Genomic DNA, 24,085 nt, shown 5'->3' with positions numbered 1-24,085 from the left:
GTGTATAAACTGATTTTTAGATTTAAACCTCTTGCGTGCCTTAAAAGCCATGCATACTGTTGCTCTTCTGTGGGTACTCCAATGGATACAAGATACCAGGCTTGCCAGAAGGGTAGTACTGCCTGTTTGCTTTGTAAACTCTCTTTTATGTGGTCAACTCTGACAAAATGCATTGGTTTTTGGCCACCATACCTGGCTAGAGGAGATCAGTCCAATTCATCAGATGTGCCTCTACAATTAGGATGAAGGAAAAATGCTGGTTTTCCCTGTTCGGGAATAGTTATTACTATTTCTCTGAATTAGTGTTGCCTTGAGGCTAAAGTGTAACACTCCTTCCCCAGCCTGAGGGTCTTCTATAGAACAGTGATTTTCTCTAGAAATAAATATCATGTTACTTTGACTGGTGGTAGGTACAACAGTGGCTTCTATTTGCTCCTCTTGTAGAGAGGGCTCCAGACACAAAAGCATCTCTCTTTACCGCTGGTTCCCTGGTGGCTCAGCGGTAAAGAATCCGCCTGCCAATGCAAGAGACACAGGTTCAATCCCTGGATTGGGAAGATCCCCTGGAGAAGGAAGTGGCACTCCACTCCAGTATTCTTGCCTGGGAAATCCCATGGACAGAGGAGCCAGGCGGGCTACAGTCCATGGGGTCACATAGAGTCGGACACGACTGAGCGACGAAACCACCACCACCACCACCAGAAGTTATGCATCAATACTGATCATTTAGTGATTTAAAAATACATTAAGCTTAATTTGAATCTCGGCTCAAAAACCACAGACCAGCAATTGAAGATTTCTATTTGGGATCTTCCTGCGGCAAAATCTTTTAGAATCAGTAGAGTTAACACTGAAAATGTCGACCTTCAATAATAATGTATCTTAGAAATCCTTTCATCTTTATGCAAAAACTGAGAGAAGGGAGAGGTGGGTATATCTCTGTCTGAAACAGATCAGAGAGGGAACAATTAACTTGTAAGCGATTGGATGACGAAAACCTCAGGCCTGAAGAAGGGCAGGGTGAAAGAACAATTGCGCCGTGGAGCTTCCAAGCCCAGAGAGGCTCTGAGCTGGGGTTTCCCTAAAGCGGGGCGTGGAGGTGGGTGCGCGGAGTCGCCCCTCCGGGGGCCGCGGCTCCGCGGACCAGCCTCGCCAGCGCCGTGGCTCGCAATAGGCAGAACTGTACCTGACTCACGGATATGGGCTCCTCGGCGCCGGCGTCGTCGGCGGACTTGGGCACCTCGAGGCGGTCGATGAAGGTCTGCAGCTCCTTGCGGAAGGCCTTCATCTGCGCGTTGATGCGGTAGAGCAGCTCGTGCTCGCGGATGCGGCTGCCGTCGTCCTCCTCGTCCATGAGTCCGAACAGGTCCCCGTTGGCCACGTAGATGCGCGCCTCGGTGATGATGGTGCTGGTGTCGGCGATGAGGCGGTCGATGGTCTTGCCCAGGCGCTCGGCCTCCGAGCGGATGTCCTTCATCTGCTGCCGGTCGGAGAAGCTCTTGGGCCAGGGCCCCGGCGGCGGCGCGGGGTAGAAGGAGCGGGTGGGCGTGAGGCAGCGGATGTTGCGCACCTCCTCCGAGTCGCTCTCGCCGCCGATGGGCCCTTCTCGCTTGCGATGCGGCGGCCGTGAGTCGTCGTCACTCTCCTTTTTGCCCGCGTCGCTCTCGGCGTCGCTGTCCCGCGGGCTGCCGCGGATGCCCAGGTGCGAGGCCAGGTCGTAGCGCTGCATGTTGGACATGAGCACGCGGTTCTCGTACTGCAGCTGCATGACCTTGCCGCTGAGCTCGTTGATCTGCAGGCGCGCCGCCTTCAGCTCCTCCTGCAGGGCCTCGGTCTTGGCGCCGTCGTGGTGCCGCGCGCTCTCGTGGCCCCCGGACTTGTATTTGTACTTGTTGAGCTCCGCCGTGATGCGCTTGTTTTGCTCCTCCAGGTCGGCCACGTTCCTGCGCAGCAGCTCCGTCTCGTCCTCCACCAGCTGCAGGTGCTGCCGCAGCTCCGACAGCGATTCGCTCTGCTCCCTCATCAGGGGGTTGGCCGAGCCGTTGAAGTCGTCGCCCCGCAGGTCGTCCAGTTCCGCCTTCAGGCCTCGGTTCTCCACTTCCAGTTCCACGATCTTTCTGCCCAGGATGTTGGCTTCTTCCTCCACCAGCCTCAGCCGCAGCTTGAGCTCGGCTTCTCTGGTGCTGGGCGGACCCCCGGCTTCTCCTTTGGGCAAAGGACTGTCCAGATCCCCGTAAAAGGATCGGTACTTCTGGAGCTCGTGTTCGAATCTGTCCTTTTCTTTGTCAATCTTGGCCATTTTCTTTCTCATCAGAGCGGCTTCTTCCTTCACGAACTGCAACTGGCATTTCAGATCTTCATTGTCCTCCTCAATTGGGAGAAAGAAAAGGAAGGGGATAGGAGCTCATTTTTCATGTCAAGAAAGAAAACAACCAGAAAGGGACACCTGTGGAAATCATTCCCTTTCCTTGTAATTTAAGATTTAATGAGACAGAGGGAGAGACAGAGACATAGATGGTGTATGTTTTCTTCAAATCATTTAAATTCTTTGGCAAATAAAAGATCAGGACAACATTATATCCTGAAAACAAAAAGAGAAGGGAATATAAGAAGAGAAAAACTGTGGTCATCTCTGTTCACAAAATTATATGTTCCCAATGCGTACAGCTGGTTTTGACTGTCATTTTCAACAATGTTCACTTTGTTTTGTTTTTCTTGGGGTTTGAATTCCCCGGACTGTAGTAAATATGAAAAACATTCCCTGGAAGGAAGATGTGATTGGTATGCACTCCCTGCCATTTATTGAGCTCTGACTCTTAGCCAGAGTCTATAAAGTTCTCAACATATATGACCTAATTTAATGTGTAGAGTAAATTTAGGAGTAGGTATTACAACAACTGCTTTAAAGATGTTCATCAAATTGTTCAAGGTTACACTGCTATTAAGTAGCAGAGGACCAAGGTGAAATTTGAATTCAGTTCTGACATGAAGGCTCAGTTAGGTACATGATCACAGAGCCATACAGAAAATAATCTATCCTCCATCTTTATTCAATGGAGAATTGTTTTTAAAGCCTTTAAAATAGGTAAAGTTTAACACAGGAATGGTCCATCCAAGAAGAAACTGGTTCCACCTAGATCACTTTTAAAATGGGATGTATTCCCATAAGTCCAAAATGGCTAGAACTGGTTCTGCCTGATGAAAGAATGATGGAGTAGATCTTACAGAACAGGGGTCCCCAACCTCTGGGATCTAATGCTTGATTATCTGAGGTGGAGCTGATGTAATAATAATAGAAATAAAGTGCAATAGATGTTATGCATTTGAATCATTCTGAAATCATCCTCGCCCACTATGCCCTTGTCTGTGGAAAAAATTGTCTTCCATGAAAACTGGTTTCTCTGATAGCTCACTTGGTAAAAGAATCTGCCTGCAATGCAGGAGACCTGGTTTGATTCCTGAGTCAGGAAGATCCTCTGGAGAAGGGACAGGCTACCCACTCCAGTATTCTTGGGCTTCCCTTATGACTCAGATGGTAAAGAATCCACCTGCAATGCGGGAGACCTGGGTTTGACCCCTGGGTTGGGAAGATCCCCTGGAGGAGGGAAAGGCTACCCACTGCAGTATTCTGGCCTGGGGAATTCCATGGACTGTATAGTCCATGGGGTCGCAAAGAGTCAGACACAACTGAGTGACTTTCACTTTCACTTTTCATGAAAACTGGTCCCTGGTGCCAAGAAGGTTGGGGACTGCTGCTATAGAAGTTCTTCTCACACATTCGTAGGCACCCTTCAAACCCTAATCATTAACTAAATGGAAAATTACAAACAGAAAAATAGAAATCAACTCTTTCTCTGAGAGCTAATATAAATGCATATTATAATGTTCGCAGACATATTTCCCAAGGATGATTTCCCCAAATTCTCTTTTAAGCAGGCACTTTGGGCATATCTTGTGACTTTGGTGGACTCTGATTTCTTCATTTCAAAAAATAGGAATAAAAATGCCTTTCTTTTCCAGCACTGAGTCAGCTGTGTTTGAGATGAATTCTGGTAAAAATGTAGCAACCACGGAAGGTGAAGGTGAGGAGAATAACGAGCTTCTGCCAGGGATGCCCAGTAAATACAGGCCAGAGCTTTCCAGATGGATGAGAGGGAGAGTAGGGCACAGGGCTCTTATGCTCCCATCCACTAATGAGAACTAGTATGAAGGTCTGAGAGCTGTGGAGTGTGCAGAGCCTTAATGTTACCTTCTTTATATCATTACATCTTCACACTAGACCCACGAGGAAGGTGATATACAGTATCTACTTTACAGATAGGGCAGCTTCACGGAAGAGCCCAAGTTAGTGTGACAGGGTACATCTGTATTCAGACTGATTCTCAAAATCATGTTTTTCCACTGCACATGATGCCTCTAGAAATGATGTGCAAGAGGAAAAAAGCAGGACGATGAGTTAAAATAACAAAATCAGATGTGTTGGCTTGTATGCTTCCCTCTAGAAGGGGTTCACAAGAAAGGAGAGAAACCCAGAGAGATGAGAGAACCCCAGGAGCACAGTGAGAGAAAGGGATTAAGAATATATGTCACAGGAAGATTAGATATGAGAATCCATTTCACCAGGAAAGAAAGAGGCTGCCTTGCAAGAGACTATTTGTGGGGGTCCCCTGGACTAATTCAGTGAGAATGAAACCAAGGACATGTTGTGTGTGTTAGTCACTCAGTCATGTCCGACTCTATGCGATCCCATGGACTGTAGACCCCCAGGCTCCTCTGTCCACAAGGGTCTCCAGGCAAGAATATTGAAGTGGATGGCCAAGCCCTCCTCCAGGGGATCTTCCCAATCCAGGTGTTGTACCCAGGTCTTCTGCATTGCAGGTGGACTCTTTACCATCTGAAGCACAAGCCTAAGGACATATCACAGTGTCTAATATCACATCAGCAGAAGAGTCAAAGATAACCCTGATGTTTTTGAGCTTAGGTGTCTTGATGGATTGTGTTGCCAATAACAGGAACAGAGACTGAACAAAGAGGATCAGCTTTTAGGGGAAGAATATGGGTTTAAGTATATTAAAATGGTGCCTTTGAGGTGTGTCCGCAGAGGGATACGCAGTAGAAACATCGTAGAAACATCTATCAATAGGAATCTCAGGCCCACGATTAGCAAGATTACAGCCCTGGACCTGGAGACAGCTTGGGCCCAGAGAGGAGGACATGAGGATGAGATGCACAGAGGTGATGGCTGAGGCTATTGCAGTGGCTTCAGAGGCAATCAAAGGGGAGAAGAAAAGAAAGGGAGACTAAAAAGAAATGATCAAAAGTTGGAGCCCGGAGCAGGACAAAGTCATTAACGCCGAGAATTAGAAATAATGCTTGAATAGAAAGGTGGCCAACAATATGCATGCCGAATATGCTTTTTTCTAGACTAGGTTCTGTCAGGAAGTAAGAGTGGGTGAGATGGGGAAACCAGCTAGGCTCCATGTTCTGTCAAAGTCCTTGACTGCAAGGAAGGCCTTTAGTTGCTAGTTTAAAAAAAAAAAAGTTCACATAATACTGCAGTTTGAATCTAACTAAAGCAGCAACAAAGTTTAATATATAAGTCATAGATTGGAACAGAATGACAAGCAAATATAAAAGAGGAGGATATCCCATTTGTGTATATGTAAACTCTCCTGTCCAAAGGAATGAAAACATTAAAAGTATGTTATGAGTTGGACATGCATTGCATGTAGCAAAGTCATGAATCCTGTATGTCAATGTGCCTTGCGTCAAGGTACCTTGTATCCTCATCCTGTAACCATTTGGAACTGGGCAGGGACATCCAATACGTAAATGTGAAATCATTAAATCAGACATTGTATGGAAAGTGCCTGGTTGAAATGTAACTGATCAGAAATGCTTGCTTCTATTTTCCACAACTAATGGCAGTCAAGAAACGTTACAATGCTTTGAGATGCAAAGCAAGTTATCTCTTTTTTTGTTTTGTATGGTAAGGACTCACTCTTAAGAAGATACAACCATAAGAGGAAGGGGAACACTAAGATGATGAGGGCCCAAAGAAGAGGGCTGAGCTGAGCTTTACCTTAGCCATTTCTAGAGCTAAACTGCACTCTAATAAATTAACTCATTGGAAAAGACCTTGATGCTGGGAAAGACTGAGGGCAGGAGGAGAAGGGGACGACAGAGGATGAGATGGTCGGATGGCATCACTGACTCGATGGACTTGAGTTTGAGCAAACTCCGGGAGACACCGAAGGACAGGAAAGCCTGGTGTGCTGTATAGTCCATGGGGTCGCAAAGAGTCAGACACAACTGAGTGACTGAACAACAGTAACTCATTTAATCTGTGCAACAACTCTCTATTATGACCCCATTTTAAGGACGAGGAAACACAGGCATAGAAAGAATAACTTGTCTAAGGTCATGTAGCTGGTTTGTGGCAGAGATTTCCATGTAGGCAACCCAGTCCTAAAGTTACTGTTTTTAACTGCTCTGCAAGACCATTTCTCAGTATATAAAGTCACTGTGCCGCTGGAGGAATATGTGGGGAATACATAAAAGAAAGTGAACAAAATGAAATACAAAGCTGTCCAATAGCAGCAGGTTGAACCATATGAAATTGCCATTTGTATAGGTCACAATCAACAGCATGTTGGCAATTTCAGATGGCTCATCTAGAAAAGGGGTACATGGAAGTATTCAAAAGTGTGTATTGACCCTACTCCAGAGTGCCAGACATTACACACTGATGAGCACAAGCTGAAGAGGACGGTCCCTGGCTACAGCATGGGGGCTTCCCTGGTGGCTCAGAGGGTGAAGAACCTGCCTGCAAGGCAGGCCCCAGGTCCCAGTGAAAAGCTAATGAAAGCTGCATGTGTCTTTTGGAGAAAAGTGCCTACACGCACATGGAGTAGGGGTCCACAGAGCCAGGAACAAGCACTTAAGGATTCCTGGATTAGAGAATACAGGTGAAAAGAATAAATAAACTTTAACATGGAAAGTATAAGAATAGGACAAACATAAGTTAAAAAAAAAAACTGTAGGTTAAAGCTGACTTAAGACTTTAAAGTAGGGAGTGTAAAGCACCTTCTCCCTAAATGAGGTTGGGGAAGAAAATTGATGTATAAAATTATGGCAAGAGAGAGTTAGAGAGTTGTGGTTGCAGAACATATATGAACTTATTAAGGGAGGATGAGACAGGTACAGATTGTAAAGAATCCACCTGCAATGCAGGAGACCTGGGTTTGATCCCTGGGTTGGAAAGATGCCCCGGAAAAGGGAATGGCTACCTACTCAAGTATTCCTGCCAGGGAAATCCCACGGACAGAGCAGCCTGGTGGGCTATAGTCCATGGGTTTGCAAAGAGCTGGACACGACTTAAGTAACTTAGCATGCATGCACAAGACAGTTACAAAAGGGAGATGACTTTGGTAGAAGACTTGGCATTCTAGAACTGCTGAGGCCTATAAATGTTCATGTCAGTACCAAGGGGAAAATGAACAGAGAGCGGCGAGAGAGAACAGGAAACTTAACAATTACTGTTATGCTTTTAAAAAAGAGTGAGATCAACTTTTTCAAATTTGAATATTTAAACATTGCTTTAGTTAAAATTATTACCAAATGAGAAAATACCTTGTAAGAATGAAAAAAAAATACATATGCTATAGTATTATAGATCCCAGTTTACACCTTTAAAAATAAATATTTAGCCAAGTATTTTTAGTGAGCCATAATGTCATAGCTGCCCCTAAATATCTCATCTTCTGTTTTAAAATCTCCTTTATTACATCCACCAGCACCTCTGCTCACCATAAAAGCTAGTCTTTACTGTGGCTGTGTTTCTAAGGTTCTTAACATGCCCGTGTTGGGGACATGTTTTAAGTTTTATTTTTATTCCTTCATTTCTTTTCTTGGCTCCCCCAATCATGGTAGAGAGAATTACTTCATTCTGGGACTCTCCAAAACCAACATGAGTCTCTCTTTTCCCTCTGCCATCTTTCCTACAACATTCCTTTCTTTCTCCTCTCCTGATACTATAGGAACAGCTATTGTAATGTCCTTATTAATTATGGGTGAACAAGATTAGCACCATGGGTATGGTTCTTAAATGCAGCAATGCATAAAAGACTAATGACATTTTGCTATGTGATTGCAATACAAAAGCAATAGTAACAGGGATGTTAGTGCTAGTTTTTTAAGCAAAGATACTGAATGTTTTATATTGCCTCCTGCATTTACAGCTACATAATGGATACACATAATTCAATTCTGTTTTACACAAGTATGTCTCGTTATTATGTCTACATATAGATGTAGCCTATCATTATGTACATTTAGAGTTGTTTGATGTACTAGTTGAAATTTTATTTCTACATACCTCTGTGGGAGTCTGCTGAGACTTTTTTTCAGATTTTGGCAAATCTTTGCTTCCTCTTCTCTTTAAAGATAGCTGAAACAAAGCATGAATATGTTTAGTTTGATAAACTACACCTTAAATTCAATTTTAGTTTTAAGAGTTCTAATCTCTTATGATGAAAAAAAAAACCAAGCCAAATAAAAAGTTCAATAATCATAAGAGAGGGAAAAAACCCAAGCCATATATATTTTACTTTGGATGGGTGTCTATATCACAATAGGAGAATAGCTGGCAATTATCATGTTGATCTGAGAAATATAGGAAACCTACTGTAAAAATGCAAGAAAGCAACTTGGAGAAAATTTAGATCAATAACTTAATATACTTATATTGTAAATGAAAGCAAATCCTTGTTTTCATTCTACATCATTGAAGGAAAAAAAAAGAAGAAAGTATTATTTCTGGTTGGACTTAAGGTTGTTATAAGATTATCAAGACCAACTCAGTGGATTTATGTAGAATTTGAAGAATCTCACTCTTTCCTAATCACTCGCTCATGTAAACAAACACGATACCCATGTTCATATCCACACTTACACATGTGTAATACAGTTGGGAGTGGTAGGGGTTACACTGAAATGGAGGCGTCATGCTCTTTCTAAAGGAGCAGGATGATGAGAAGGAATTAGAAAGGTAGGCTTTTTCAAAAGAAGCTGGAGATTTAGATAGTTATATAGTCTTCCATGTTTTACTTAACTGAAATTCTAACAAACAACACTTTGCAGGTCAAAAAAAAACACACATCGAGTGGCAAATCCTCTGAGACTGGCAGTGTTTGATCTCTGGTGCTCGGTTCCACTTCTCACCACCAGTAAAATAAAGTCGTTCTGTATGAGTAATAATCCCTATGTATGAAAATCTATCATGTACCAAATATTGAGCTGGACACACAAGGATCAAACATATAATGTACCCACCATCAGTAAGTTCACAACCTGGCGAGGAAAACAGAGATACAAACACAATTTAGTACAAGTTGGCAGATGCCATGCTTTAGGTTCTGTAAAGAAGGGACTTTGTCTCAGTGTGGCATCTCCACCATGAGAATAATGGTTGCCACATAGCAGATGTTGAAACAAAATATTTGCTGAGCTAATGAGTGAATGAGAAATATGAGATTCTGAGGTCAAAGAGGAGGATGGCGGTACAGGCTGACAGTAAAGGCAGGCTCGGTTTCTCAAAAGAACAGGCTTCATGAATTTGCCAAGAACTGCAAGTTAAATTCCTCACATGCTAATTTCTAACCCATTTCCAGTTAAACACAGGCATATGTTCAGGCTGCAACTGCTTTCATTCAGTATAAAACGGTAACTACAGAGCCAAATGAATAGTCTACGTGGTTACTTATTTCTCTTTTACAGAAATTCTCCATGTTGCTTGTATAATTTTCTTAGAAGCTGTGGGGACTGATTCACCATAACCAAAAGTGATTTAGGAATGAAGCAGCAAAAACTGTCTCAAGAAAACCAGGAATACAGTGAGCCATCACTCAGGACTCATGGAACCATCTGTATAGGGGCTATCTATGAAGATGTGCCTAAGTTCATTTTATTAAATATTTATGGAATGCTCTTAGTTTGAATTTATTCCATTTTATGTTTATCTAGTGCTTACTAATGTACTTTTTAACGTACAATAATAACACTAACACAGTCTCTGCTCATTATGATTTTCCTGATTTACTTGACAAATGGTCTGTTCAGTCTGCAATTTAGTAGTGTGGTAAAGCAATGATAATGCAGAAGCAATATTAACTGGCATTGAGCACTAGTCATATCAAACACAATTTTTTAAGTTGTAAATGAAAAGGGGCTTCCCAGATGGCACTAGTGGTAAAGAACTTGCCTGCCAATGCATGAAACTATGAGATATGGGTTCAGTCCCTGGGTTGAGAAGATCCCCTGGAGAGCAACCCACTCCAGTATTCTTGCCTGGAGAATCCCTGGACAGGGGAGCCTGGGAGGCTATGGTTCACAGGATTGCAGAGTCGTGCAACCCAGAGTCACTGCATGACTGAAGCATCTTAGCACGAACATAGATGGTAAAAATAAAGCTGAGAGAGGTTAACTAGATTATTTAAAGCAGTGGTTCTCCAAGTATGGTCCCCACAGTAACATCATCAGTGTCACTTGGAAACTTGTTATATGTGTAAAATTCTCAGGACCCATCCCAGAGCTACTGAATCAGAAAGTCAAGAGATGGGGACCAGTGAGCCATGGTTTAGCCAGCTCTCCGGATGATGCTGATGCATGATAAAGTTTGAGAAGCACTAGTCTAAAGTCACTGCTTGGTAAGTAGCAAAATCAGGCCTTGACCCAAGTTTTTCTGATCTTTTGTTCCTGTTGTTGTTCAATCACCAAGTCGTGTCCAACTCTTTGTGACTCCGCACCCCAGGCTTCCCTGTCCTTCACTAACTCCTGGAGTTTGCTCAAACTCATGTCCATTGAGTTGGTGATGCTATCTAACCATCTCATCATCTGTTGCCCCCTTCTCCTTTTTCTTCAGTCTTTCCTAGCTTCAGGGCCTTTTCCAATGAGTCAGCTCTTTGCATCAGGTGGCCAAGGTACTGGAGCTTCAGCTTCAGCATCAGTCCTTCCAGTGAGTATTCAGGGATGATTTCCTTTGATTTTGACTGGTTTGACCTCCTTGCAGCCCAGGGGACTCTGAAGAGTCTTCTCCAGTACTATAATTCAAAAGCATCAATTCTTTGGTGCTCAGCCTTTTTTATGGTCTAACTCTCACCTCCATACATGACTACTAGAAAAACCAGAGGTTTGACTATATGGACCTTTGTCGGCAAAGTGATGTCTTTGCTTTTTTAATATGCTGTCTGGTTTTATCATAGCTTTCCTTCTAAGGAGCAAGCATCTTTTAATTTCATGGCTGTGATCACCATCCATGGTGATTTTGGAGCCCAAGAAAATAAAATCTGTCCCTGCTTCTACTTTTTCCCCTTCTGTTCATCACGAAGTGATGGGACCAGATGCCATGATCTTAGTTTTCTGACTGTTGAGTTTTAAGACAGCTTTTTCACTCTCCTCTTTCACTCTCATCAAGAGGCTCTTTAGTTCCTTTTCACTTTCTACCATAAGAGTGGTATGCTCTGCATTTTCCGAGGTTGTTGATGTTTCTCCCAGAAATCTTGATTCCAGCAAGCTTGATTCTGATCTTTATTATTATTTACTAGATCACAAAGAAGAAAGGCTTAATCCAGCCTAGGGCTGGAGATGGAATGGGGAGCTAGAGATGATTTCCAGAAGGAAGTAGAATCTTATCTTGACTCTGGTAGATGAGGAGTAATACAGCATGGCACCCCACTCTAGCACTCTTGCCTGGAAAATCCCACGGATGGAGGAGCCTGGTGGGCTGCAGTCCATGGGGTTGCGAAGAGTCAGACACGACTAAGAGACTTCACTTTCACTTTTCACTTTCATGGATTGGAGAAGGAAATGGCAACCCATTCCAGTGTTCTTGCCTGGAGAATCCCAGGGATGGGGGAGCCTAGTGGGCTGCCCTCTATGGGGTCGCACAGAGTCGGACACGACTGAAGCGACTTAGCAGCAACAGCAGCAACACAGCCGACGATGGAGGGGAGAGGAAAGAACAAAGCATTCCATGTAGAAAGACCATTGCTGGGACAAAGATATTTGGGATGGCTGTAACAAAGTGTGAGAAGAGGGTGACATGGGATTTACTATCAGATCTTGAAGGACATTGAATAAAGCTTCGATTTTATTTCAGGAAGGTCAAACTATTGTCTTGAGGTCAATTAGGACAATTAAGAGGTCTAATCATAAATTTATTACATTTCATTAGTAAATTAGAATAATTCATTGATTAAATGACATTATTAGGTTAACTGAATTTAATTGTTAAATCAAGTTATTAGTCTTTTAAAGGAGTGTCCACAATCAGACTGTCATAGAAGAAATACAAAGACACAAAGGAAGCAGTCCAAATGACCATGAAGTAAAGGGATGACATGCAAGGGAAATGAGGGAAAGCATGCTCTAGTTCTGAGAACTTTTGGTGGGGGGAGTGGGGCGGTCTTTGTTTTTCATTCACTACATAGATATAATATTTGTTGACTTCTAGCCTCATATACTGGAGAAGGAAATGGCAACCCATTCCAGTATTCTTGCCTGGAAAATGCCATGGATAGAGGAGCCTGGCAGGCTATAGTCCATGGGGTCGAAAAGAGCTGGACACAACTAAGCGACTGTGCATGCAGGCACGGGACATACAGGGGATCTTCCCCACCCAGGGACTGAACCCGGGTCTCCCGCATTGTAGTCAGACACTGTACCGTCCGAGCCACCAGGGAAGTCCTCATATGGTACTACATGGTTATACAAATAGGACTGGGAAATATTTCACTCTCCCACCAAAGGACTAACTATTTATGATGGCCAAAAGAATGCAGGTGATTAACTAAATCGGTAGACAGAATTAACTCCATTTATTAATGAAGAACAAATAAAAGATGGAGAGAGGGAAAAAACAGCTATGATTCTCTCTCTCTCTCTTTTTTTTTTTTTTCTCCTGTTTTTGGCTGTGTCCCTCAGCTTGTACAGCTCCCCTGGTGGCTCAGATGGTAAAGAATCCACCTGCAATGACCCGGGTTTGATCCCTGGGTTGGGACGATCCCCTGGAGGAAGGCATGGCAACCCACTCCAGTATTCTTGCCTGGAGAATCCAATGGACAGAGGAGCCTGGCAGGCTACAGTCCATGGGGTCGCAAAAAGTCAGACACAACTGAGCAGCTAAGCATAGCTCAGCTTGTAGGATCTTAGTTTCCAGCCAGGGATTGAACCTAGGCCCTTGGGAGTAAAAGCACAAAGCCTTGCCCACTGGACCTCCAGGGAATTCAATATGACTCCAGATCTGGGGAAATCAGAGAAAATCACCCAAGAGGGCTGATATTTGAAGGATACATGACATTTCAACAGAAATAAAACCAAGTAAGCAACAAGGGCAAAGATGTGGAGAAACAAATGTGCTTTATAGATTTGCTGACTTCTGAAAGGAAGTGATGGAGGTAGAGACACTGGAGAGTTGAAGTATAATGCTTCAGGGATTGAGGTCAGCATGTGGAAGTAAGAAATTCACACTTTATCCTGTGGTCAATGTTAAAATGAGCCTTCTGAATTAATACAGGAGAAATGCTGAAACTAGCCCATCTTTTCCTAAGAGGCATTTTCTATTTTACTTTTATTTAAATATCACTCAAGTGGGATGTCAAACTCAAATAGAATTCTGAGTAAAGGTTTCCCCCTGAATAAAAATATATTGCCTTTAAGGCACGTCTAGGGCCACAGATAACTTTAAGTAGCACATTTAAATTTTCAATAAATATTTGACCATCTTTTCATATTCCAGTAAGTTTTTTATTAACTTCCTGAGTCCAGTGAAACAAAGACAAGAGATTCACTTGGGTACAGAAAGCTGGAAAAATAAGTCAAGTCTAAACAGTCTCTTTCCTATGAGGATAACATTTTGTCACCTCCCTCCACCCCCCATCATCCTTTCCCATCTTCATGTACTAAATCTAGGAACCTCTATAAGGGGACCAGTTTGGGAAGCTAGAGCTAAATCTCATATTGGTTCTCAAAGTAGGCACTTCAGGTGACTCTCTAGAGAAATGTACTGAAATCATGTCTTCTCCACATCATAATTCTTTGCATTCCCATCCTCAGCTATCCAAAAGACTGAAATTCTTTTTATCCATGTCAAGGCCAAGAATTAGAGAGTTTTACCAAAAATTGTTTGCATTGCAATTATATAATTTGGACCTGTGTTCTAAACTGTTTTGAGACTGACTTCCTTCAGCAATTAAAATTTGGGTCATTTCTTAATATGTGGCATCTTTGTGTTTTTAGGATATTAAACAACAGAGAAGAACTTGTCTAAAATTCTATTTTTATACATGTTATATGTATAAACATGTATTTTTATACATGTTATATGTATTTTTATACATATACGTATTTTTATACATATTACATGTATAAAAATTTCGTGTTTTTAAATTAAATTAAAGAGAGGTCCGTTTGCATAGCAATTAAATTAAGAAGGAAACCTTAAGTGTATTATATAGTATTCGTGTGTGTGTTAGTTACTCAGTGGTGTCCTACTCTTTGCGACCCTATGGACTGCCGCCCACCTTCGGGAGGGCTGCCCAGGCTCCTCTGTCCATGGACTTTTCCCGGCAGGAATACCAGAGTGGGTTGTCATTCCCTTCTCCAGGGGATCTTCCCATTTCAGGGATTAAACCCAGGTCTTTTGCACTGCAGGCAGATTCTTTACCATCTGAGCCACCAGGGAAACCCAATACAGGATTTATGGAGCACTAAATGTGTGCCACATTCTTCTCCAAATACTTGATATGTTCCCACTCATTTAATCTTACCCATCTTAGGAATTTGCCACCATCATCTGAAGCAAACAAGAGATAAATCTCTCAGCTTGTGTTACAGCCAGGATGTACGTTATCCAGCTCACAACTCTCGCTCTGAACAAATACATTACATCCCACTGCTACTCCAAAAGAATTAAAATACAGAGTTATATTATTTCTGGGCATATCCTTCTGCATGCTATTACACCACGGCTCCAGCTGCCAGGGGTTTGGGGCACTGGTCTATAGAGATTACACAGGAGCAATGTATTTTCCTATTTATTTTCAACGTAGGAGTCGGCAAAAGTGACATATACACCCAATCGTTCTCACAGTCATCTCGTAAATGCTTGTGACTTCAGGGCAACATCGGAAGTGAGGCACGAGGATTTCTGACTAAAATCTAAGGAAAACTGAAAGCGGCAGGAAGTCTGTCTCTTCTACAGTCTGAATGTTTGTGTCTCCTCAAAATTCCTATCTTGAAATCCTAAAGCCTAAGATGGCGGTGACAGGAGGTGGGGCCTTTGGGAGGTGCCCAGATCATGAAGGTGGAGCCTTCAAGAGTGCCCTTATGAAAAAGACTTCGGGCTTCCCAGGTAGTTCAGTGGTAAAGAATCCGCCTGCCAAAGCAGGAGATGCAAGAGACCTGGGTTCGATCCCTGGGTTGGGAAGATCCCCTGGAGAAGAAAATGGCAACCAACTCCAGTGTTCTTGCCTGGAGAATTCCATGGACAGAAGAGCCTGGTGGGCTGCAGTCCATGGGGTCTCAAAAGGGCTGGACGTGACTGAGCATGCACAAAGACAAATGCAGACAGAAAAAGAGACCCCACAGAGCTCTCTAGCCTCTTCAGTCATGTGAGTATCCTGGTTTGTGACCGGGAAGAGGGTTCTCACCCGGCCGCGCTGCCACCCTGATCTTGGACTTCCAGCATCCCAGACTGTGAGAAATAAATTTCTGCTTTTTATAAGCTAACCAAGTCAACCAGCCTGTGGTATTTTTCACAGCAACACCGTTTGGAGGGAAACAGGTGTGGCTCAGGTCACGAGAAGTCCTCCTGCCTCCCTTGCAGTGCATCCTTGACACCTGGCAGAGGAGAGGCAGGTGAGACTACCCAGAGATCTTGCCTAAGACCACATCCTCCCCTCGCTCCCCTAAACAAATGAGGCAGGGTCCTAAGCTTTCTGGGGCTTCCCTGGTGGCTCAGCGGTAAAGAAGCCACTTGTAACGGAGGAGACTTGGGTTCAGTCCCTGGGTCAGGAAGATCCCCTGGAGAAGGGAATGGCTACCCACTCCAGCACTCTTACCTGGGAAATCTCATGGACAGAGGAGCCTGGTGGGCTACAGTCCACGGAGTCGCAAAGAGTCAGACACAACTTAGACACTGAGCATGCACGCACACCACCAAGAAGTTGGTAGGTTAAAGCAAAATAATAAATGAAAGTTCACTTTAAAAATGCCATTTAAAGCTTGGCAGGGCTTCCCTGGTCACTCAGTGATAAAGAAGCTGTCAGTCTAGGAGACATGGGTTTACCTGGTCCAGGAAGATCCCATATGTGCGGAGCAACTAAACCTGTGTGCCACAACTATTGAGCCTGTGCACGAGAGCCCAGCAATCTCAACTATTGAGCCCACATGTGCCAAATACTGAAGCCCTAGGGCCTGTGCTCCACAACAGGAGAAGCCACACACTGCAGCTAGAGGAAAACCCAAGCAGCACCCAAGACCCAGCACAGCCAAAAAATAAATAATAAAAAAAGAAAAACAGCAAAGCTTAGAAAAGCAAAATGTCTCTACTTCTTCAACAAAAGACTGAAGAGCAAAAATATGTATGAGCTGAAAAGTATTTAAAATGGGACATATTAGATACACCTTTGTTCTAATACTTCTAAAAAAATTTTTTTTTACCAATTCACTTTTCCAGAGTGATACATTAAGATTCTAGGTCTTGAAATCATTTTGTAAAGCTTGTTTGGTCCCAACACTCTTTAATGGCCTATCTGCCCTTATGGCTTCTACTTATCAGCACCTTTTCAACAGTTTCTCTTCTATCCCTGGCCCTGGAAGTCCCCAGAGTCTTGACACCCTTCTCCAAACTCCATTCTTTTTTTTTTTTGGCCATGTGGCATGCCCTGCAGGATCTTTGTTCCAGACCAGGGATCCAATCTGCACGCCCCTGCAGTGGAAGGATGGAGTCTTAACCCCTGGACGACCAGGGAAGTCCCCAAATTGCTTTCTTAAGTGACCTTTGCCCTCAGTCATGCAAGGAACCAAGTTAATGACTCTCCTGACTCTTTCACTTGCCCTAGCCTTGGGGAAACAGCAATGTGGTAATTCTGATGTGAACTAAGTTGGTTTCCATGTAATATAATTCACCAGGGTTTTACAAAACATAACCTGGATATGATGGGCATAAAGGAACCTACCTTTGGGCTCCAACCAGTGTCTCTTATACATCAGATCTAAGACTTTATTAGTGATGAAAGCTTTCCACAGTAAAAACGTTTACAAAGCTGACTATTTTTCCCTTCCCAGTAGACAGCCCATTTGCAATGTGTCCCCTTTAAGAGGCAGAGTCTTTCTATACCTGTTCAAACCAGGTTGGCCTTGTGACCTGCTTTGACCAATAAAATATGGTAGGAATAAAATGTGGTAGAAAAGATGACAAGCTAATTCTGACTCTACCCTCAAGAGATCTTGCTCATTTCTGCTCATTTTCTGTTGGTTTCACGCTGTCTCATGACAGTCTGGGATAATGTGCTAGATGGAAAGAGTCACATGGCCCAGTTATTTTCCATGGTCCTAGTCAATATCCAGCCAACTCCCAGAAGCAGAACCCCACAACTGACTGGCAGCTGACCACAAATATGTTCGGAGACCCAACTGAGACCAGAATAATCTATACAGTGAGCAAAAATAATTGGGCAAATAAATGATGGTTGTTTAATGCCACTAAGTTTTGTGATAATTTGTTGCATATAAAAAGCTATTTCATTTACCAAATGTTTTTCACCATTGAAATTGAAAAATGATTCAGTTAAGTTTAAAAAAAACAAATCCTTTATTCAAACCCCAGAAAAGCAAAAGACATGTAAGCAGCCAGAAAAAAAGTTGAAGGGAAGGTCAAAAAACATAGGAAAAAATAAAACTCAATATACTTTCTTTGTGCTTACTTTCCCCCTACTTGTGTCAGTATTTTGATTTCATAAAATATTTTTTAATAAAACTGAGTTTTAGATAAATTATCATAAAAGCTCACCTTCCAGTTTGAAAATGCAGATACTTCTCTTAAGATGCTTCTTTTCATAAAAGAAGGTGTTTAATTAGCACCAAAGGTGTGATACAAGTTAAATGCTAATAAAGTTCATCCTAACAGTCAAGCTTAACACAGGGTCTGGCTCAGCATATTTTTGAAATACTTCTATTTGAACTTAGTTTTTATTCTTCTTTTTAAAGAAATGATGTATATATCTTTACAGTGCTTCCCTGGATTCAGGTTTCTAATTTATATCTGTCACTTTTATTTGTCCTTTTGTTTCTATCGTCTTCTTAGGCAAGGCAAGAAAAGAAATCTTGCAAGATGTCCTAATTAAGTCAATATACAGAGTTGAAACATAAAAAAATTCAAGGAAAGCTGTACTGAGAAAATTCTCAATTGTATTTTAAGGACTGCAGCTGCTGCTGCTAAGTCGCTTCAGTTATGTCAGACTCTGTGCAACTCCGTAGACAGCAGCCCACCAGGCTCCCCCGTCCCTGGGATTCTCTAGGCAAGAACACTGGAGTGGGTTGCCATTTCCTTCTCCAAATTTTAAGGATTAGATTTCCCAAACTTCTACTGCTTGCTATTTTCAAAGGCCATAATTTAGGAAAGAATAGAATAGAGAAGAGAGAAAAAGAAATTGATATATTCTGAGAAAAAACTTTGGAAGGTTTGGGAAAGAAAGCTAATCAACAATTTAAATCTGAGATTTGTTCCCAGAAAAAAAAACAATAAATAAAATATGGAACTTTTCATTCTTGATGAACATGGTGATCTGAATATTATCAGAGGTACGTGTCACAGTGGAGAGGTGTATCTGGATACGGAAGTGTGTGTCACAGAGGCAGAGCTCCGCATCTGCAAGAATGAATCTACCCTCTTCTGTCGGAAGGTTACTTATTTTCTTCTGTCCCATAAGTCTAGGCCCCATTCCTATCTTCTGAGTTATTAGGCTTCCAAACTTATTTTTTCCTTACCTCCAGTGAATGCCTAAATAAACCCTTTTAAAAGCTGGAAATGTTAGCTTTCTGCTCTAACTACTTCAAACCAAAGCCAAATTCAAATAGCTAGGATCATGGGATCATGCATATTCTTTGCTATTTTAAGGCTTTCTTTTAATTTTTAAAAATTTTATTGGAGTATAGTTGCTTTACAATGTTGTGTTAGTTTTTGTGGTACAGAAAAGTGAATCAGTTATGCATAATCCATACTTGCATACATGTATTCCCTCTTTTTGAGATTTCCTTCCTGTTGAGGTCACCACAGAGCACAGAGCAGAGATCCCTGTGCTGTGCAGTAGGTTCTCAATAGCTATCTATTCGTTATCTATTGTTTGTTTTTTTTTAATAAAATAATCCAGTGAATTTTCTTTTCCTTGGTTCCTTCATCCTTCTCCCTTTGTGCTCCTGTAGATATTTACAGCAGAGGTCAGATTGGCCGTAGAGAAGTAAAAATTCTTTATTGCCAAGGAACATCAATGCATGAGCTTTGTAGAACATGCTATCAAACTGGACCACCAATGAAAGGGAAAACATTTGAACCTTTGCCTAAATGGGAATCGGGGTTATCTCTTCAGGGCCACATGGCTTTGAATGGCTCTAGATTTGCATAGCGTCTTTCCTTTTATAAAAGTCATTCTTTGTTGCCAGTCATCATCACTTTAGATCTCTTCTACTCCCTTCCTAGCATATTGCTTGTTATTAGTGCTTAAATGTTGTTAGATTGGAACCCACTTTCCATAATTAGCACAGTGAAATTTAGGTAAGGCAGAAACTTGAAAAGCAAAATACTGAACTCAATTCCAGAAAATTCAGAAGATCTGAAGGAACATGGACTATCAAAAGGGAAAAAAAAGAAAAACGAATATTTCTCTTATTAATGGGATGTGCTTACTACAGAACTAGAGGAAACGAAATTGGGAGGAAACTGGAGATAATACTGTAATAGTGGGGGCTTATAAAACCTCTGTGAAAAACATCCCTTTAAAAAGTTAAGTTTGGACTCAGTAATTGCCTGCTTTCCATTGTATTGTGCTTTCTATCATATGATCAAACTATCTCCCAGATCCTTAGGGGGAATTAGTGTCTATATTCTCTAAGCTACTTGAGGACATTCAAAGGGCTCAAGGCTACTGGTGAGAGATTTTCTGGTACTAAAATCTCATACATCATTGAAGAAATCCTCTTTTGATGCAGGGTATAGGTTCTTAGAGGGTCTTCCAAGTTATTAATACAGCAATAAACTGATCCCAAAGCAAGATCACCTTGCATTAAAAAAGCAAAGTCAACATGATAATAGTGTTGATTATTATTCTCTGATACACATATCCCATATTACACTTGGACAGGTAGACCTTAAAAAGGTCTAAGAAAGTCCCACACAATCAAACAGATACAGGACTGGAAGCTTTCTCATTTGAGACTTTTTTCCAAACCGGAGAGCCGGGTTAATGACTTTTGAAATAATAATCATTAAAAAATTATTTTATATCTTAGGTACTTGATCCACTGTAAATGTATGATTACTAAGCTATGAAAGTCATCATCAAATGCAGAGATTTATATTCCCTTCTAAACTGCTCTCATTAATGAATTGAGTTCTAAGCACTGCTGCATTTAGCAATTAAAATTCATTTAGCAAATTATAGCTGGGCAGTGAAGGCAGTTTCCTATGGCTTTTCTCTCTAATAGGGCAAAGAAAAAAATTGCAGCCAGCATTTGTAAATTAAAATAACAATTTTTCCAGTTTTTATATTGTGTATCCACCAGCTTCTACTTCATGTAGTTTGAGTTTAACATCATTTTGTATCAACTTTAGAGTCTTGTAAGAAACATGCTTGAAGTACCATTAAGATGACAGGATGCTAAGGGTGGTATTGCACAGGTGCTTTAAAATTGTTCTTTACACAATCACACATTTAGATATTTCGTGATAACATTTCAAAGGTCAGTGTGTGTGTTGTGGTTAGTCACTCAGTCATGTCCCACTCTTTGCAACCCCATGGACTATAGCCAGCCAGGCTCCTCTGTCCGTGGAATTCTCCAGGCAAGAATACTGAAATGGGTTGCCATTCCCTCCTCCAGAGGATCTTACTGTCCCAGGGATAGAACCCAGGTCTCCTGCATTGCAGGAAAATTCTTTACTGTCAGAGCCACCTGGGAAGCACTTCAAAGGTCAGAGTATTCAGTAACTCCTGAAATGCACTTCAGGGGAGCAGAAGCAAGGTTCTAGGGTAATTCCTGGTTGAGATTAAAAAAGTGATAGCCCACAATTGTGCTTTAAAAATTTTGGAATTAGTTGATAAATTTTAAATTGTGGACAGTTTCCATTTTAAAAATGAAGATTTCCAGTTTCAGTTGAAAAATTAGAAGACCTGGTAAAGTTGGGCCTTGATTATGGAGGGGCAACCATGGGCTGGAACCAAATATTGAGACATACACACAATATCCAATTAGTCCCATCACTCTTACCACAGACAACTTCACTCATTCATATAACCTGTTTGACCCCTAGTAACAGAGAAAAGTTCAAAGTCTGCCCTGGAATGCTAAGGTCACATATGTGGAAGGAGCCCAAGAAACTCAGCCTAGACCCTGCCTGTACTTTTCTAGTCGTTTGCTTCTATAGAAGGCAATACAATCCCTTCACAAAGGACTCTAATGGATAAAATACCTTTATTTTTATCTCAAATCTATTTAAAGTAGAAATCACTTAAAGCAATTCAAAAAATAAATCCACTTTATCTTCTATACTATATCCTTTCACTTAGAAGAAAGTGATCACATCTCAAGTATTTTCTTCTCTAGGCTGAATATACTGCTCATGCACGCATGTTAAGTCAGTTCAGTCATGTCTGACTCTTGGAAACCCTATGAACTGTAGCCTGTCAGGCTCCTGGGTCCATGGGATTCTCCAGGCAAGAATACTGGAGTGGGTTGCCTTGCCCTCTTCCGGGAATTTTCCTGACCTGGGATCGAACCATGTGTCTCTCATCGCCTGCATTGGCAGGTGGGTTCTCTACCACTAGCGCACCTGGGAGGCTATCATATACTGCCCGAAGTGTGTTAGTTGCTCAGTCATGTCTGACTCTTTGTGACCCTATGGATTGCAGCCTGCCATGCGATTCTCCAGGCAAGAATACCAGAGTGGGTTGCCATTCCCTTCTCCAGGGGATCTTCCCGACCCAGGGATCAAACCCAGACCTCCTGCACTGCAGGCAGATTCTTTACTGCCTGGACCACCAGGGAAGCTCCATGTACTGCCCAGTTCTTCATCATAGGACATGATTTCACGTCTAGTTTACGGTCAGCTTAACTCCCTAAACTTTTCTTTGTGTAAATAGCTATGAATATATTTCTCTCTTTTTTTTTTTGTATTTGTAGAAATTTAAAAAATCAAATGGTAAGATCACATTTATTCATATTGTTTCATTATTAATTTGGGTTTATTACTCTAGGATATTAACAATTTTTTATTCTTTCCTTACCTGTATTTTCCTTGATAGCTACAAGAGGGTGCTGCCTACATATTCTTTTATTCGAGTATAATAGATATTTACTAGAGATGCAGTTGAAATAATGTGAAAATATTTATATTTCTTATATTCTTTTGGAATAGGCCAAAAAGACGAATATCTACTGCGCATGCTAAGTCACTTCAGTTGTGTCCAGCTCTTTGAGATCCTATAGACTGTAACCGAGCAGGCTCCTCTGTCCATGGGATTCTCCAGGCAAGAATACTCGGGTGGGTTGCCATGCCCTCCTCCAGAGGATCTTTCCGACCCAAGAATCGAACCCACAGCTACTGCAGCTCCTGCACTGTAGGCGGATTCCTTACCACTGAGCCACCAGGGAAGATCCTCTCAAGAAGGGGATATCTACCCACTCCAGTATTCCTTCCTGGAGAACTGCATGGACAGAGGAGGGTGGTGGACTGCAGTCCATGGGGTGCAAAGAGTCAGGCATGACCGAGCAACTGACACACTTACTTACTTTACTCTGATACTGGCCACTCTGTATAATAATGAAACGTCTACTAGCTGCCAGAAATTGGGTTGGAGTTGTGCATATCAAGTTCACCACAGCTTTGGATCTGAGTACTGGCAGTGAGAAGGACTACGGAAAAGTTACACAGTGTCTTGAGCCATGATGGCATATACAAAAAAAATTTGATATTCAGTGATAACACTTTTTTAAAAAGAAACAAAAATTAGAAAAAGAGATGAAAGTGTATGGGATGAAGACATGTCAACAGGTAGAGGAGAGTTTTTCCCATGAACAGGGCTGGTGCAGTTGGAACTCCATGTGCAAAAAGATGAATTTAGACACCTAAATCTCACGTTCAATGTTTAATAAAATAGCTATAATAAAAAAGATAGAAAATAAACGTTGGTGAGGATGGTGTTAAATTGGAACCCTCCCCCATTGAGGAGCCTATCTCTAGAGGTGTTGATGGTTTCCAAGTGTTGTAGTCTTCTCTGAATGCCTAGCCAGCTTAAATTAAGAATGTGTGCATGCTCAGTCACTCAGCTGTGCTGGACTCTTTGCAACTCCAAGGACTGTAGCGTGCCAGGCTTCTCTGTCCATTGGATTCTCCAGGTGAGAATACTGGACTGGGTTGCCATTTCCTCCTCCAGGGGATCTTCCCCACCCATGTCTCTTGCATCTCCTACGTTGCAGGTGGATTCTTTACCTGCTGAACCATCGGGGAAGCCCCAAATTAAGAGTATGTTCCCTCAGTCCTACCCACACCACTGTGAGTAATCCTATTCATTTGCGCCATCTAGGGCAAATTTTATTTCCTACTGAAGCACACTGATTGATACAAAGGGTAAAGAAAAAATACCCAGAAACATGCAGAGAGAAAGTAATTTGATATACAGAGGAATCAAAATCAAGATCAATCTCACACTTCTCCACTGCAAGACAAATGACAGAAGCTAATGGAACAAAATATGTAATATGAATGTGAAAAAAATTCACACATAACATGGAAAAAAATTTTGACTTAAAAATT

At 42.0% G+C, this 24,085-nt stretch overlaps 1 protein-coding gene across 2 annotated transcripts in view; it reads right to left on the bottom strand.

The window, feature by feature from the left end:
- Positions 1-24,085, bottom strand: part of SOGA3 (SOGA family member 3) — a 77,187-nt gene that overhangs the window by 31,016 nt on the left and 22,086 nt on the right. For both annotated transcript variants that reach the window (XM_040238968.1, XM_040238969.1), the window contains exons 4-5: positions 8,378-8,449; positions 1,187-2,368 (exon numbers count right to left, since the gene is read on the bottom strand). In XM_040238968.1, coding sequence (XP_040094902.1) covers positions 1,187-2,368; positions 8,378-8,449 — 1,254 coding nt within the window. The remainder of the gene's footprint in view (positions 1-1,186; positions 2,369-8,377; positions 8,450-24,085) is intronic.

This window comes from Oryx dammah, unplaced genomic scaffold, assembly GCF_014754425.2.
Source record: "Oryx dammah isolate SB20612 unplaced genomic scaffold, SCBI_Odam_1.1 HiC_scaffold_4, whole genome shotgun sequence".
In the NCBI taxonomy this organism is placed as follows: domain Eukaryota; kingdom Metazoa; phylum Chordata; class Mammalia; order Artiodactyla; family Bovidae; genus Oryx; species Oryx dammah.
The sequence above is the reverse complement of the archived record's forward strand: the minus strand, read 5'-3'. Positions and strand labels throughout refer to the sequence as shown.